This window comes from Somniosus microcephalus, unplaced genomic scaffold, assembly GCF_052327205.1.
Source record: "Somniosus microcephalus isolate GS21.2 unplaced genomic scaffold, FLI_Smic_1.0 scaffold329, whole genome shotgun sequence".
NCBI classification, from domain to species: domain Eukaryota; kingdom Metazoa; phylum Chordata; class Chondrichthyes; order Squaliformes; family Somniosidae; genus Somniosus; species Somniosus microcephalus.
In genome coordinates, this window is record NW_028225516.1 from 107824 (window position 1) to 121190 (window position 13367).

General features: G+C 49.2%; 2 protein-coding genes across 3 annotated transcripts in view; one reads left to right on the plus strand and one right to left on the minus strand.

Annotated features, from left to right (window-relative positions):
* Positions 1-2085: 2085 nt before the first annotated feature.
* On the plus strand, positions 2086-3199 carry LOC147081865 (G protein-coupled receptor 68-like). Its single transcript, XM_085980641.1, has one exon. The coding sequence runs from the start codon at positions 2189-2191 to the stop codon at positions 3152-3154; it is 966 nt and encodes a 321-aa protein (XP_085836767.1). The 5' UTR covers positions 2086-2188; the 3' UTR covers positions 3155-3199.
* Positions 3200-5484: 2285 nt separating this feature from the next.
* The window catches only part of LOC147081866 (D-glutamate cyclase, mitochondrial-like), a 47016-nt gene continuing 39133 nt past the window's right edge, over positions 5485-13367 (minus strand). For both annotated transcript variants that reach the window (XM_085980645.1, XM_085980644.1), the window contains one exon: positions 5485-5891. In XM_085980645.1, coding sequence (XP_085836771.1) covers positions 5797-5891 — 95 coding nt within the window. In that variant the 3' untranslated portion in view covers positions 5485-5796. The remainder of the gene's footprint in view (positions 5892-13367) is intronic.

A 13367-nucleotide genomic window follows, 5' to 3' on the forward strand; every position in this document is an offset into this window, starting at 1 on the left:
TCGAATCAAGTCTTTCAGCCACAACAGAAAACATGAGATGATGCACTTTGTCTTTGACTGTCACTTTAAGTCTGCATACACCTAAGCTATCTATTTTCTGTCCATTATAGCTCTTCAGTAGTACTGACTTATTCTGTATTTTGGGCTTTTCTTTCATATTTTTTATGTCACTCATACTGATTAAGTTTGCTTTTGCCCCAGTGTCCAGTTTCAATGTAACTAATGCTCCATTTATCTGCAGTGGGATCATCCATTTGTCCACTTTTACTGCATTGACTTTATGTTCAGCATTGTCCATTTCTGAGGGCTGCACATTTTCTGTATCTTTTTTGATATCGTCTCATGACACCATTCCTACAAAAAATGTCTCACTTAAATCAGTGTCCTCAATCACATTAACTTGTTGCCCTTTCGTTGTTTTTACTTTTGAAAAGCATTGTTTGGCAAAGTGATTCTTTCCATTACACTTTGTGCACATTTTTCCAAACGCTGGGCATTGTCTTAACTGGTGTTTGTAACCACAGAGTTTACAATTAAAAATTTCATCCTCCGATTGCTTTTCATTTCTGTTCTGCCCATGTTTCTTCCCCTTATAGGACACAGCACCGACAGCAGCATTATCACTCATTACAATCACATCATTATTGATTTCACTGAAAGTCTTTGCGTGCTTTCGAGCTAGCTCGCTGGCTTGGCATATTTTCACCGCATTTTCCAAATTTAGTTCGGTTTCTCTCAACAGACGTTCCCTGACTTTTTTATCATGAATACCAAACACAATCTGGTCACGAATCATGGATGCTTTGAGCTCAGAGAAATTACATGTCTGTGCTTTCAGTTTCAGATCAGTTATAAAGCTATCAAAAGTCTAATTTTGCTGCTGTGTCCGAGAACAGAAGATGTATCTTTCATAGGTCTCATTCTTTTTGGGAGAGCAATGTGCATCAAATTTTTTTAGCACATCTTCTAATTTTTCTCTGTTCTCCACTGGATTAAATACAAATGTATTAAATACCTCTATCGCCTGTGGGCCTGCAACCGTAAGCAGCAATGCTATCTTCCTTGCGTCTGGCTTCATACCGAATCCGGTGGCTGCAATGTAGAGTTCGAATTGTTGTTTAAAAATCCGCCAATTGTATCACAGAATCACAGAAGCCCCACAGTGCAGATAGAGGCCATTTCGGCCCATCGAGCCTGCACCGACACATATCCCACCCGATCCCCGTAACCCCTACACATATCCCACCCTATCCCTGTAACCCCACGTATTTAATCCCCCTAACACTAAGGGTCAATTTATCATAGCCAATCAACCTAACCTGCACATCTTTGGACTGTGGGAGGAAACCGGAGCACCCGGAGAAAACCCACGCAAACACGGGGAGAATGTGCAAACTCCACACAGACAGTCGTAGTCGATATTTCCCTCGAGATTCAAACGCTCTGGTGGCTTCAAATTCTCCATGTTGCTTTTCACAATTTTCAGCAGATCTTCACCACCCTGGTACCGTGTTATGTTCATTTATAAATAGATATTCTTATTATGAACACAGCTAGCTTTTGCTAGACACTTTTATTGAGCACATGTGGACTTGTACAGCATCTTGTAGAGGCTTCCATCTTGACTGCTGCCTTGTGGGTAGCCTAGCCTCATGGGTAATGTAGTCCTAATATAATATATAGCTGGGTAGTGTAGTCTTATACATACAGCTATATACAGCTCTACGGCTCCACCTAGTGTCCACTATAGAATGACATGCTATTGATCACTACAACCGCCACCTTCTCGAGGGCAATTAGGGATGGGCAATAAATGCTGGCCTTGCCAGCGATGCCCACATTTGAGAATGAATATTGAAAAAAATCACCATAGCTGGAGAGGTTAGGAGAATTTTTAGCACAGAAGGTTGTTTTTAAATGCCTTAGCAGAAACATAAATATTTGAAAAAGAAATATTGAAATGGTATGAGGAAAGGGCAGGCGAATAGGACAGATTGGATGGATCATTCAGTGGGCTTTCAGTGGCACGATGGGCCAAATGGCCTCCTTCTGTGCTGTAATGTTCGATAATTATATTGTTTCATAACTTCTCTGTTTTTCCTCTAGAGAGACATGTTTCAGTGAAGAAGAATTAAACAGAAAAGTATCATAAAATTTATTAGACGAGAAAGTCCCAGTATTGTGTTGAATGATGACCAACTGTTCTATCGACCACGGTATCCACCAGACCCTGTTTCCCACGGTCTACATCTTGGTCTTCATCGTCGGCCTCCCGACTAATCTCCTGTCCCTGTATCACAGCTACCTGCAGATCAGGCAGGGGAACGAGCTGGGAGTCTACCTCTGCAACCTGACCATCTCAGACCTATTGTACCTCATCTCCTTGCCCTTGTGGGTTCAGTATATGCTGCAACACGATGACTGGATCTTATCCCGGGGACTCTGCAAGTTCAGCGGCCTGCTCCTCTACCAGAATATCTACATCAGCATCGGCTTCCTCTGCTTTATCTCCATCAATCGCTTCCTCGCCGTGGCCTACCCTGTGAACTTTAAATCCCTGCACACCATGAAGACTGCAGTGCTCATCAGTGTTATCATCTGGCTCAAGGAGGCAGTCATCTGCACTTTCTTCATAGGCTCCAAGGTTCTCAGTAAAGACAAGGAGAATGACACCTTGTGTTTCGAACATTATCCTCTGCGCCCATTAGACAGGGATTTAAATATTTACAGGCTCTCTGTTGGGTTCTTCCTCCCGTTTATATTATTAGTCTTCTCTTACTACAAAGTGTTGACGGTTGTCCACAAGGTCCGTGGGCTTAACGAAAATCAGAAATTAAGAGTAAAAAAATTGGTGTCTGGGACAATCATCATTTTGCTGGTTTGCTTCGCACCCTATCACATTTTCCTGATGATTCGGACCATATTCGAGCACAGCTGTGAGTTCGCTCAAGATATTTTTGACGTTTACCATTTTGGGCTTCTGCTAACGAGTTTAAACTGCGTGGCCGACCCCATCTTGTACTGCTTTATATCTCAGAGTTCACAGAGCTGGCTAGCCAGATTCCTGGATCCTGTTAGAAATCTCTTTCACTGCCAGAAGAGACGAGAAATTGAGACCGTGGAGATGAAGACCAAATCACCAGTTATGATTTAAAGTAACCTTACATGTTGAGGACACCGCAAAAGCTTTGAAAACAATGATGGCCTCATCTTACAGTGTGTTGTAAACAAGCAAGTGCTCCTTTTATTTTTAGGTATAGAATAGAGCTCTGAATTAGAGCTTTGGGTAAGAGCTAGCATTTTCAGTAAGATTTATAATTGGATTTCGGGTAAGAAGTAAAATTGCTGTAGTTTTCTGGTAAATATTGTGATTGGATTACAACTATCAGTAAGAAATGGACTTAGATTAGGGATTCTGGTGAAGACTGGGATTGGATTAGACCTCCAAAGAAAGACTTGCATTTATATAGCACCTTTCACGACCACGGGACATCCCAAAGCACTTTACAGCCAATGAAGTACTTTCTGAAGTGTAGTCAGTGTTGTAATGTAGAAAACATGGCAGTCAATTTGCACACAACAAGCTCCCACAAACAGCAATGTGATAATCTGTTTTAGTGATTTTGGGATAAATATTGGCCACAACACCAGGGTTAACGCCCTTCCTCTTCTTCGAAATAGCAGCCATGGGATCTTTTACGTCCACCCGAGAGAACAGACGGGACCTCGGTTTTAACATCTCATCCGAAAGACGGCGCCTCCGACAGTGCAGCGCTCCCTCAGTACTGCACTGGGAGTGCCAGCCTAGATTATGGGCTCAAGTCTCTGGTGTGGGGCTTGAACCCACAACCTTCTGATTCAGAGACGAGAGTGCTGCCACCAACTGAGCCACAGCTGACACGCAAGGAAGAATTGAGGTTGGATTATAATTTTTGGTATAGATTTGGGTTGGATTTGAGTTTCAGGATGAGAACTGGGATTGGATTAGAGCTTTTGGTAAAGTTTTGGGATTGGATTAGAGTTTTTGGTAAAATTGATTGATACAGATTAGAATTTTTGATGAGAACTTGAATTGGATTACAGCTTCAGATAAGAATTGAGGCTAGATAAGAATATGGTTGTATTAGAGCATCTGGTTTCTAATTGTAACACTTTTACATTATAGATCTTTTAATTTAAATTGGCTAGGTCATTGAATCATAGAATGGTTACAGCACAGAAGGAAGCCATTCGGCCTGTCGAGCCCATGCCGGCTCTCTACAAGAGCACTTCATCTAGTCCCACTCCCCCGCCCTTTCCCCGTAGCCCTGCAAATTTTTTTCCTTCAGGTACTTATCCAATTCCCTTTTGAAAGCCACGATTGAATCTGCCTCCACCACCCTCTCAGGCAGTGCATTCCAGATCCTAACCACTCACTGCGTAAAAAGGTATTCCTCATGTCGCCTTTGGTTCTTCTGCCAATCACCTTAAATCTGTGTTCTCGGCCCTTCCGCCAGAGTTTTTTTTACATGTAAATCACAGCTGGTGTCTCTTAGATGTTCTTTGTCTTTTTTCTTTGTGTGTGTGTGTGTAGGTGGGAAGTAGAGTCAACCCATACTTCTCTCCGAATTCTCTACGTAGTTAAATGCAAAAGAAATTCTTTCCTCGCTATGAACTTTGGATACTCCAGCAGCTTCTGATCTAAAGTCAACCAAATTACAAATGCTCTGAAGGTCATTTCTTATTTTTTTTATTCATTCTCAGGATTTGGGTGTCACTGGCAAGGTCCAGCATTTATTGCCCATCCCTAGTTGCCCCTTGAGAAGGTGGTGGTGAGCCGCCTTCTTGAACCGCTGCAGTCCGTGTGGTGAAGGTACTCCTACAGTGCTGTTAGGGAGGGAGTTCCAGGATTTTGACCCAGTGACGATGAAGGAACGGCCGATATATTTCCAAGTCGGGATGGTGTGTGACTTGGAGGGGAACTTGGAGGTGATGGTGTTCCCATGGACTTGTGGGTTCCCATCAGACAAGTATCAAACAATGCAAGCTTGTAGATGTAGTTGTTAAACCTAACAGAGGAGCCATCAAGAAAACAACTTTGGCCGAGAATTTCCTCGGAGGTGCTCCTGTTCCACTTTGTAACTTCACAGGAAGAGTGGAGGAAACCTCACTTTCGTGTGTAAACGGGATTTCCACCACATGTCCATGGAAGTTATGGCAGTAGAACGGGAGCAGTGCCAAGGAAATTCACAGCCTTTGTTTGATAAAACTTGCCTAGGTGCATATGGTTTCAGCACTAGGAGCTCCCTAAATCAACATCTCCCACTATTGTATCCAAGTCCTAAAATATTCTAGTCACAACAATATTTCCTAGGCTTTTCCTTTATCTATCCAATCTTCTTCTTTAAATTTGTCAGACTTCTGAGGCAAAATGAAACCCTGAACAGTACTGGGCACAATTATCTAAAGAACAGTTTCGAAATGACTGACACAAACACTGGAATAAACTGTTTTGTGGGGAAGAAAAAAACATTTGTTGTATTAATTCTTGAAGTGAAACAGAAGCACAACACAGCCATAAAAAATTACATAAATCAAAAATAAATGCAACACTGCATTATAACATACCTGTCGTGCAAATATCATTACATTGATTAGTTAGTGTAAACCTAACGAGAACTTTCTCAGTTAAAAGGTTGGCAAGAATGATTGTAATTCTATATTAAAGGTTCCCTTATTGCTCACATTGTGACCTAGTTCGATAGGGCCTGTCCTAGGGTGATCTCCAACAGCTGTTTGATCATAGTTGAGTGCGTGTCATGAAACAGCAAGCCGTCCACTTCCATTCCCAGATTCCCGGTTTTTCCGCTTCGTATTCCATGTTCCACCAGCAACTCCAGCAGCTTTTCTTCCTAAGGACAGATGAAAAGATTGACTACAGAACTGAGAGGTTATAAGCATCAGGAAAGATTGAACAGGCTGGGGCTCTTTTATCTGGAAAAGAGAAGACTGAGAGGTGAGCTGATAGAAGTCTTTAAGATTATGAAGGGATTTGATAGGGTAGAGGCAGAGAAGGTGTTTCCACTTGTGGGGGAGACCAGAACTAGAGGCCATAAATATATGCCAGACACTAATAAATCCAATAGGGAATTCAGGAGAAACTTCTTTACCCAGAGAGTGGTGAGAACGTGAAACTCGCTCCCACAAGGAGGAGTTGAGCCAAATAGTATAGATGCATTTAAGGAAATGGTAGATAAGCACATGAGAGAGAAAGGAATAGAAAGTTATGCTGATGAAGAGGGGTGGGAGGAGGGTCGTGTGGCGCACAAACGCCAGCATAGACCAGTTGGGCTGAATGGACGGTTTCTGTGCTGTAAACTCGATTTAACTCGGTGTAACATTCAGTGTAACAAAAGGATGGAGCATTGAGTTAGCAAGAATGTATTCCTATGTCACGTGTGCTGCTGGGTCTGTGCAACACGGTGGTAGGACGTGGCTTCACCCCTACAATTAAACAAAAGATGTCTTCCTGATATTACCCAGAGCAACTGAAGAGAAACTACTTCATTGAGGGAAGAGATGAATAAAAGAAATCAAAAGGGTCAGTTAACCTATACTGTTCCTCCTAACACCAAAAGCTAGTGGACAGGTACAAAAAATACCAAGGGGGCTGGAATACAAAAAGTAAAAGTTACGTTACAGTTATACAAAGCTCTGGTTAGCCCCCATCTGGAGTAACTGCGTTCAGTTCCGGGCACCGCTCCTCAGGAAGGATATATTGGCCTTGGGGGAGGTGCAGCTCAGATTCACCAGAATGATACCTGGGCTACAAGGGTCAAATTATGAGGGCAGCTTGCACAGACTGGGCTTGTATTCCCTCGAGTATAGAAGGCTAAGGGGTGATCTAACTGAGGTGGTTAAAATGATTAAAGGTGCTGATAGGTTAGATGGAGAGAAATTATTTCCTCTGGTGGGGGGAGTCCAGAACAAGGGGGCATAAACCTTAAAATTAGAGCCAGGCCGTTCAGGGGCGATGTCAGGAAACACTTCTTCACACAAAGGGGTAGTAGTAATCTGGAGCTCTCTACCCTAAAAAGCTGTTGAGGCTAGGGGGTCAATTGAAAATTTCAAAACTAAGATTGATAGATTTTTGTTAGGCAAGGGTATTAAGGGATACGGAACCAAGGCGGGGAAATGGAGTTAAGATACAGATCAGCCGTGATCTAATTGAATGGCGGTGCAGGCTCGAGGGGCTGAATGGCCTCCTCCTGTTCCTATGTTCTATGTGTTCTTTGAGCCAGTTGCCTACCCAACAACAGCTACTGCACTTCAAACTAATTTATTGGACGTAAAGCACTTTGGGACACTTCTGAGAGACAGGATAAGGCGCTAAGTAAATGCAAGTCTTTCCTTCTTGACGAGAGATAGTGAAACAGGCCAATTACAGCGACAACTTGCATTTATATAGCGCCTTTAATGTAGGAAAACGTCCCAAGGTGCGTTGCGGAAACGCAATCAGACAAAAAAATTGACACCAAGTCAAAGGAGGAGATATTAGGGCAGGTGACCAAAAGATGGGTCAAAGGAGTAAGCTTTACCCACCTTGCTGGAGAGCAGGGCGTGATGTAGGAAACCTAATGTCGAGGAGGAAACAAAATGCACAGGAAACGACTGACACGATTCGTCCATTTCCAAAACAAAGTGAGTTTTTTTTAAGGGCTAAAAGGCTAGCACTGCAGCCTAGGACATCATCGAGGTGGTAATAGATTAGAAAACACAACCAATCAAGAAGTATTGGTTTGAAAGAAAAAGAAAAAGAGACTGTGGCGACATGCCACCATTGGACATAATCCGCTCACGGCGGCACGGACAGTTTACGCAGGCGCACTGCCGGCAGCAGCCGCCCCCAGCCGTGTGCCCTTTCCTCCGGCAGCTTGTTTCCCATAGGGACAGGCTGCCGGGAGCACTTCCTGTCTGGGGAGTATTTAAGTGGTTGCGCGGGCTTTTTAAGCACTTGTTTTTGCCATGATGTAAATTAAAGCAGTTGTGTTCCATCAACTCTGGTCTCGACTCCCATGTTTGCCGCGGTATCTCAACACTGGTGACCCCGACGCTCAGGACGAATCCTAAGCTAGCATGGCGGATACAAACGCAGTCACGGTTAAACTACCGGACTTTTGGGAGAACCTGGCCGAGGCCTGGTTCATTCAAGCCGAGTCCAGATTCCGGCTGAGAAGCATTACAGTCGATGCCACGAAGTACGACTACCTCGTCGCCTCTCTCACCTGCGCCACAGTCCCTAAGGTTCGGGCAGCGCTGCAGGATCCACCAGAGGAAGGCAAGTACGAACATCTGAAGGCTGCGCTCCTTAAAAAATTTCAGGCGTCCTCCTACCAGCGCAACTGCCAACTCCTCGACCTTCCAGGCCTTGGTGACGCTTCACCATCAGACCTGCTTTCCCACATGCTGTCCCTCTCGGACGACAAAAAACCCGGCGCCCTCTTTCGCACGCTTTTCATTTGGCAGCTCCCCGCCAGCATCCACCCGCTCATTGTGGAGTCTGGCTCCATGGACCTGAATGAGATAGCTGAAAAGGCCGACCGGCTGCTCTCCGCGCAGACCGCCCGCGACGTCGCGCCCGACCTCACGGCAACGACCACGCGGTCCCCCCGGCTCACTAGGCCCGACCGCCCTTCCACTCCGGGTCACTGCTACTACCACACCCGTTTTGGCACTAGGGCCCAACGCTGCACGCCACCGTGCACTTTCAAACCCCTCCCCGCACCGGCCCCCACGATGGCCGCGGGGCAAAAGGGGCCCCTACTGTACGTCATCGACGACAGCACCAACCGCCGATTCCTGTGCGACACAGGAGCCCAGCACAGCATCACCCCCGCCTCCGCCCTCGAAATCCAACGCGGTGCACGGGGTGTTACGCTGGCTGCAGCCAATGGCTCTGACATCCGCACATACGGCACCCGCATGGTCACGCTCGACCTCGCAGGCCGCCGCTACCACTGGGAGTTCCTCACAGCCAAGGTCCTCTGTCCACTCATCGGTGCCGACTTCCTACGCGCCCACGGCCTCCTTGTCGACATTCCGAGGCACCGCCTCGTCGACATCAACACTATGGCCCCCATACCTGGCGCAGTCACCCCGGCCCGTTCGGCCGGCCTGACGACCTACTGCCTCGCCAGAGCCACGGACGACTACTCGGCACTACTAGTCGAGTTTCCCGCCCTCACTAACCCGACCTTTTCGGCCAAAGCCGCCAAACACGGTGTGGAGCACTATATCCCCACCACCGGCCCCCCCGGTCGCTGCCCACGCCCGCAGACTCGACCCGGCCAAGCTGGAAATCGCGCGGGCCGAGTTCACCACCATGGAGCAACTCGGCATCATCCGCCGCTCCAGCAGCCCTTGGGCCTTGCCCCTCCACATCGCCCCCAATCCCGGCGGAGGCTGGCGCCCCTGCGGGGACTACCGCCGCCTCAACGATGCCACCACCCCCAACCGATACCCGGTGCCGCACATCCAGGACTTCTCGGCCCGATTGGCCGGACGAACCGTCTTCTCCAAGGTCGACCTGGTGCGCGGTTACCACCAAGTCCCCGTACACCCCGCGGACATCCCCAAAACGGCCGTCATCACCCCATTCGGCCTGTTCGAGTACCTGAGGAAGCCCTTCGGCCTCAAGAATGCAGCCCAGGCTTTTCAGCACCTTATGGACTCAGTCCTCCGGGACCTGAACTTTCTATTCGTCTATCTAGACGACATTCTCGTGGCCAGCTCCTCCAAACAGGAACACCTCGAACACCTTTGCATCCTGTTCGGGCGCTTAGCCCAACACGGGCTTATCCTCAGCCCGGCGAAGTGCCAATTCGGCCTAGCCGAGATCGATTTTCTCGGCCACCACATCACTCCTGTTGGGGCCGTCCCCCTGCCCAACAAGGTGCAGGCCGTCCAGCAATTCCCCCGCCCTAAAACCATCAAGGGCCTCCAGGAGTTCCTCGGGATGGTGAACTTTTACAACAGGTTCATCCCCAGAGCTGCAGCCCTCATGAAGCCCCTATACGATTCCCTCCAAGGTAAATCCGGCAAGATGGCCGTAGCCTGGACCGCTGACACGTCAGGCGCCTCCGACGCCACCAAAAACGCGCTCGCCGACGCCACCTTGCTCGCGCACCCGAGGGCTGATGCCCGGGTCGCGCTCACCACCGACGCCTCCGACCATGCGGTCGGAGCCGTGTTCGAGCAGTGGGTCAATGGCGTGTGGCAGCCACTTGCCTTCTACAGCCGCCAACTGCGCCCCCCGGAGGTCAAATACTCTACTTTCGACCGCAAGCTCCTCGCGCTCCACCTGTCGGTCCGCCATTTCAGGTTCCTGCTGGAGGGCCGCCCCTTTACCGCGTACGTGGACCACAAGCCGCTCACATACGCGATGGCTAAGAACACCGACCCCTGGTCCGCTAGGCAGCAACGCCAGCTCGCGGCCGTGTCCGAGTTTACCACGGACATCCAGCACGTCTCCGGTAGAGACAACGTTGTCGCCGACTGCCTTTCCCGTCCTGCCGTCTGCACGAATCACCTAGCGGCCGACTGCGCGCAACTAGCAGCGGCCCAGCTCACGGACCCAGACCTCCTCTCGGCGGCTACCAGCCTGCCAGGGCTACGCCTAGCCAAGGTCGTGCACGGGCCCGAAGCCACGGCAGTCACTTGCGACGTCTCACTCGGCCAACCCAGGCCGGTCGTCCCTGCAACCTGGCGCCGCCGCATCTTCGACGCGCTCCATAGGCTCTCCCATCCGGGTTCCCGCGCATCCGTTAAACTCCTCTCCCAGCGCTTCGTCTGGCGCGGCCTTAGCAAAGATGTTCGGACTTGGGCCAACTCCTGCCTCGCCTGCCAACGGGCTAAGGTGCAGCTGCACACAAAAGCACCCCTGGGAGACTTCGAGGTACCCAGCCGCCGCTTCGACCACGTACACGTCGACATCGTCGGTCCTCTGCCGCCATCGCAAGGCCAAACTTATCTTCTCACGATGGTCGACCGCTACACACGCTGGCCTGAGGCAGTGCCGCTGACCTCCACCACCACAGCCGACATCGCCAGGGCGTTCATTAACACCTGGGTCGCGAGATTCGGTGTACCGGCCGACATAACCTCCGACAGAGGCACCCAGTTCACCTCCGAACTCTGGACGGCCACAGCACGCAACCTCGGGGTGACGCTCCACCGAACCACGGCGTACCACCCACAGGCCAATGGGCTGTGTGAACGCTTCCACAGGTCACTCAAGGCCTCACTTCGCACCAGCCTGCAGGACAGTACCTGGACTGACCGCCTACCGTGGGTGCTGCTAGGCCTACGTACCGCGGTCAAGGAAGACCTCCAGTCCTCAGCAGCGGAGTTAGTCTATGGACAACCGCTGCGCGTACCAGGCGAATTCCTTCCGGAGGCTACCACGCCTTGGTCGGCCGAACAGCAGCAGCTCAACTCTTTCTCTTCCGCTCAACAGTTCGCCCCACTTCCAGTCAACCGACACGGCGAACTCGCACCTTACGTCCCGCCAAACTTACAGCAGGCACGTTTCGTCTTCGTGCGACACGACGCACACCGCAGACCCCTGCGACCCCTGTACGACGGACCGTACGAGGTACTACAAACCGGGGACAAGGTCTTCAAGCTGCGACTCGGCGACAGGGTTGAAACGGTCTCCATCGACCGACTCAAACCAGCACACACAGAACCAGGGGAACAGGTCCCCGTGGCCCGACCTCCAACTAGAGGCCGTCCCGCCAGCAAGCTAGCACAGCCGGCGGCGAACCGCCCGGCCTCACCAACTAGACCGGCGGCCACTCAGAGCCGCTCCGGCAGAACCATTAGACCACCGTCACGACTCGTCTACTCCTCCTAAGCGGATTCTGGGGGGAGCTCTGTGGCGACATGCCACCATTGGACATAATCCGCTCACGGCGGCACAGACAGTTTACGCAGGTGCACTGCCGGCAGCAGCCGCCCCCAGCCGTGGGCCCTTTCCTCCGGCAGCTTGTTTCCCGTAGGGATAGGCTGCCGGGAGCACTTCTTGTCTGGGGAGTATTTAAGTGGTTGCGCGGGCTTTTTAAGCACTTGTTTTTGCCATGATGTAAATTAAAGCAGTTGTGTTCCATCAACTCTGGTCTCGACTCCCACGTTTGCCGTGGTATCTCAACAGACTTGTATTTCTACAGTGCCATTCACAACCTCAGAAAGTCCCAAAGCACTTTACAGCCACTGAAGTACTTTTTGAAGTGTAGTCACTGTTGTAATGTAGGAAACACGTCAGCCAATTTAGAATCATAGAACGGTTACAGCACAGGAGGCCATTTGGCCCCTCGAGCCCGTGCTGCCTCTCTGTAAGAGCACTTCAGCTAGTCCCACTCCCCGGCCCATTCCCCGTAGCCCCACAAATTTTTTCCTTCAGGTACTTATCCAATTCCCTTTTGAAAGCCACGATTGAATCTGCCTCCACCACCCTTTCAGGCAGTGAATTCCAGATCCTAACCACTCGCTGCGTAAAAAAGACTTTCCTCACACCGTCTTTGGTTCTTCTGCCAATCACCTTGAATCTGTGCCCTCTGCTTCTCGACCCTTCCGCCAATAGGAACAGTTTCTCTCTATCTACTCTGTCCAGACCCCTCATGATTTTGAACACGTCTATCAAATCTCCTCTCAACCCTCTGCTCTAAGGAGAACAGCCCCAGCTTCTCCAGTCTGTCCACGTAACTGATGTGCCTCAACCCTGGAACCATTCTTGTAAATCTTTTCTGTACCCTCTCTAAGACCTTCACATCGTTCCTAAAGTGTGGTGCCCAGAATTGGACACAATACTCCAGTTGAGGCCGAACCAGTGTTTTATAAAGGTTCATCATAACTTCCTTGCTTTTGTACTCTATGCCTCTATTTATGAAGTCCAGAATACCGTATGCTTTTTTAACAGCTTTCTCAACCTGCCCTGCCACCTTTAATGATTATTGCACATGTACCCCCAGGTCTCTCTGTTCATGCACCTGCTTTAGAATTGTACCATTTAGTTTATATTGCCTCTCCTCATTCTTCCTACCAAAATGTATCACTTCACACTTTTCTGCGCTAAATTTCATCTGCCATGTGTCCGCCCATTTCACCAGCCTGTCTATGTCTTCTTGAAGTCTATCACTATCCTTCTCACTGTTCACTACACTTCCAAGTTTTGTGTCATCTGCAAATTTTGAAATTGTGCCCTGTACTCGCAAGTCATAAATATAAATCAAGAAAAGCAGTGGTCCTAGTACTGACCCCTGGGGAACACCACTGTATACCTTCCTCCATTCCGAAAAACAACCGTTCACCACTGCTCTCTGTTTCCTGTC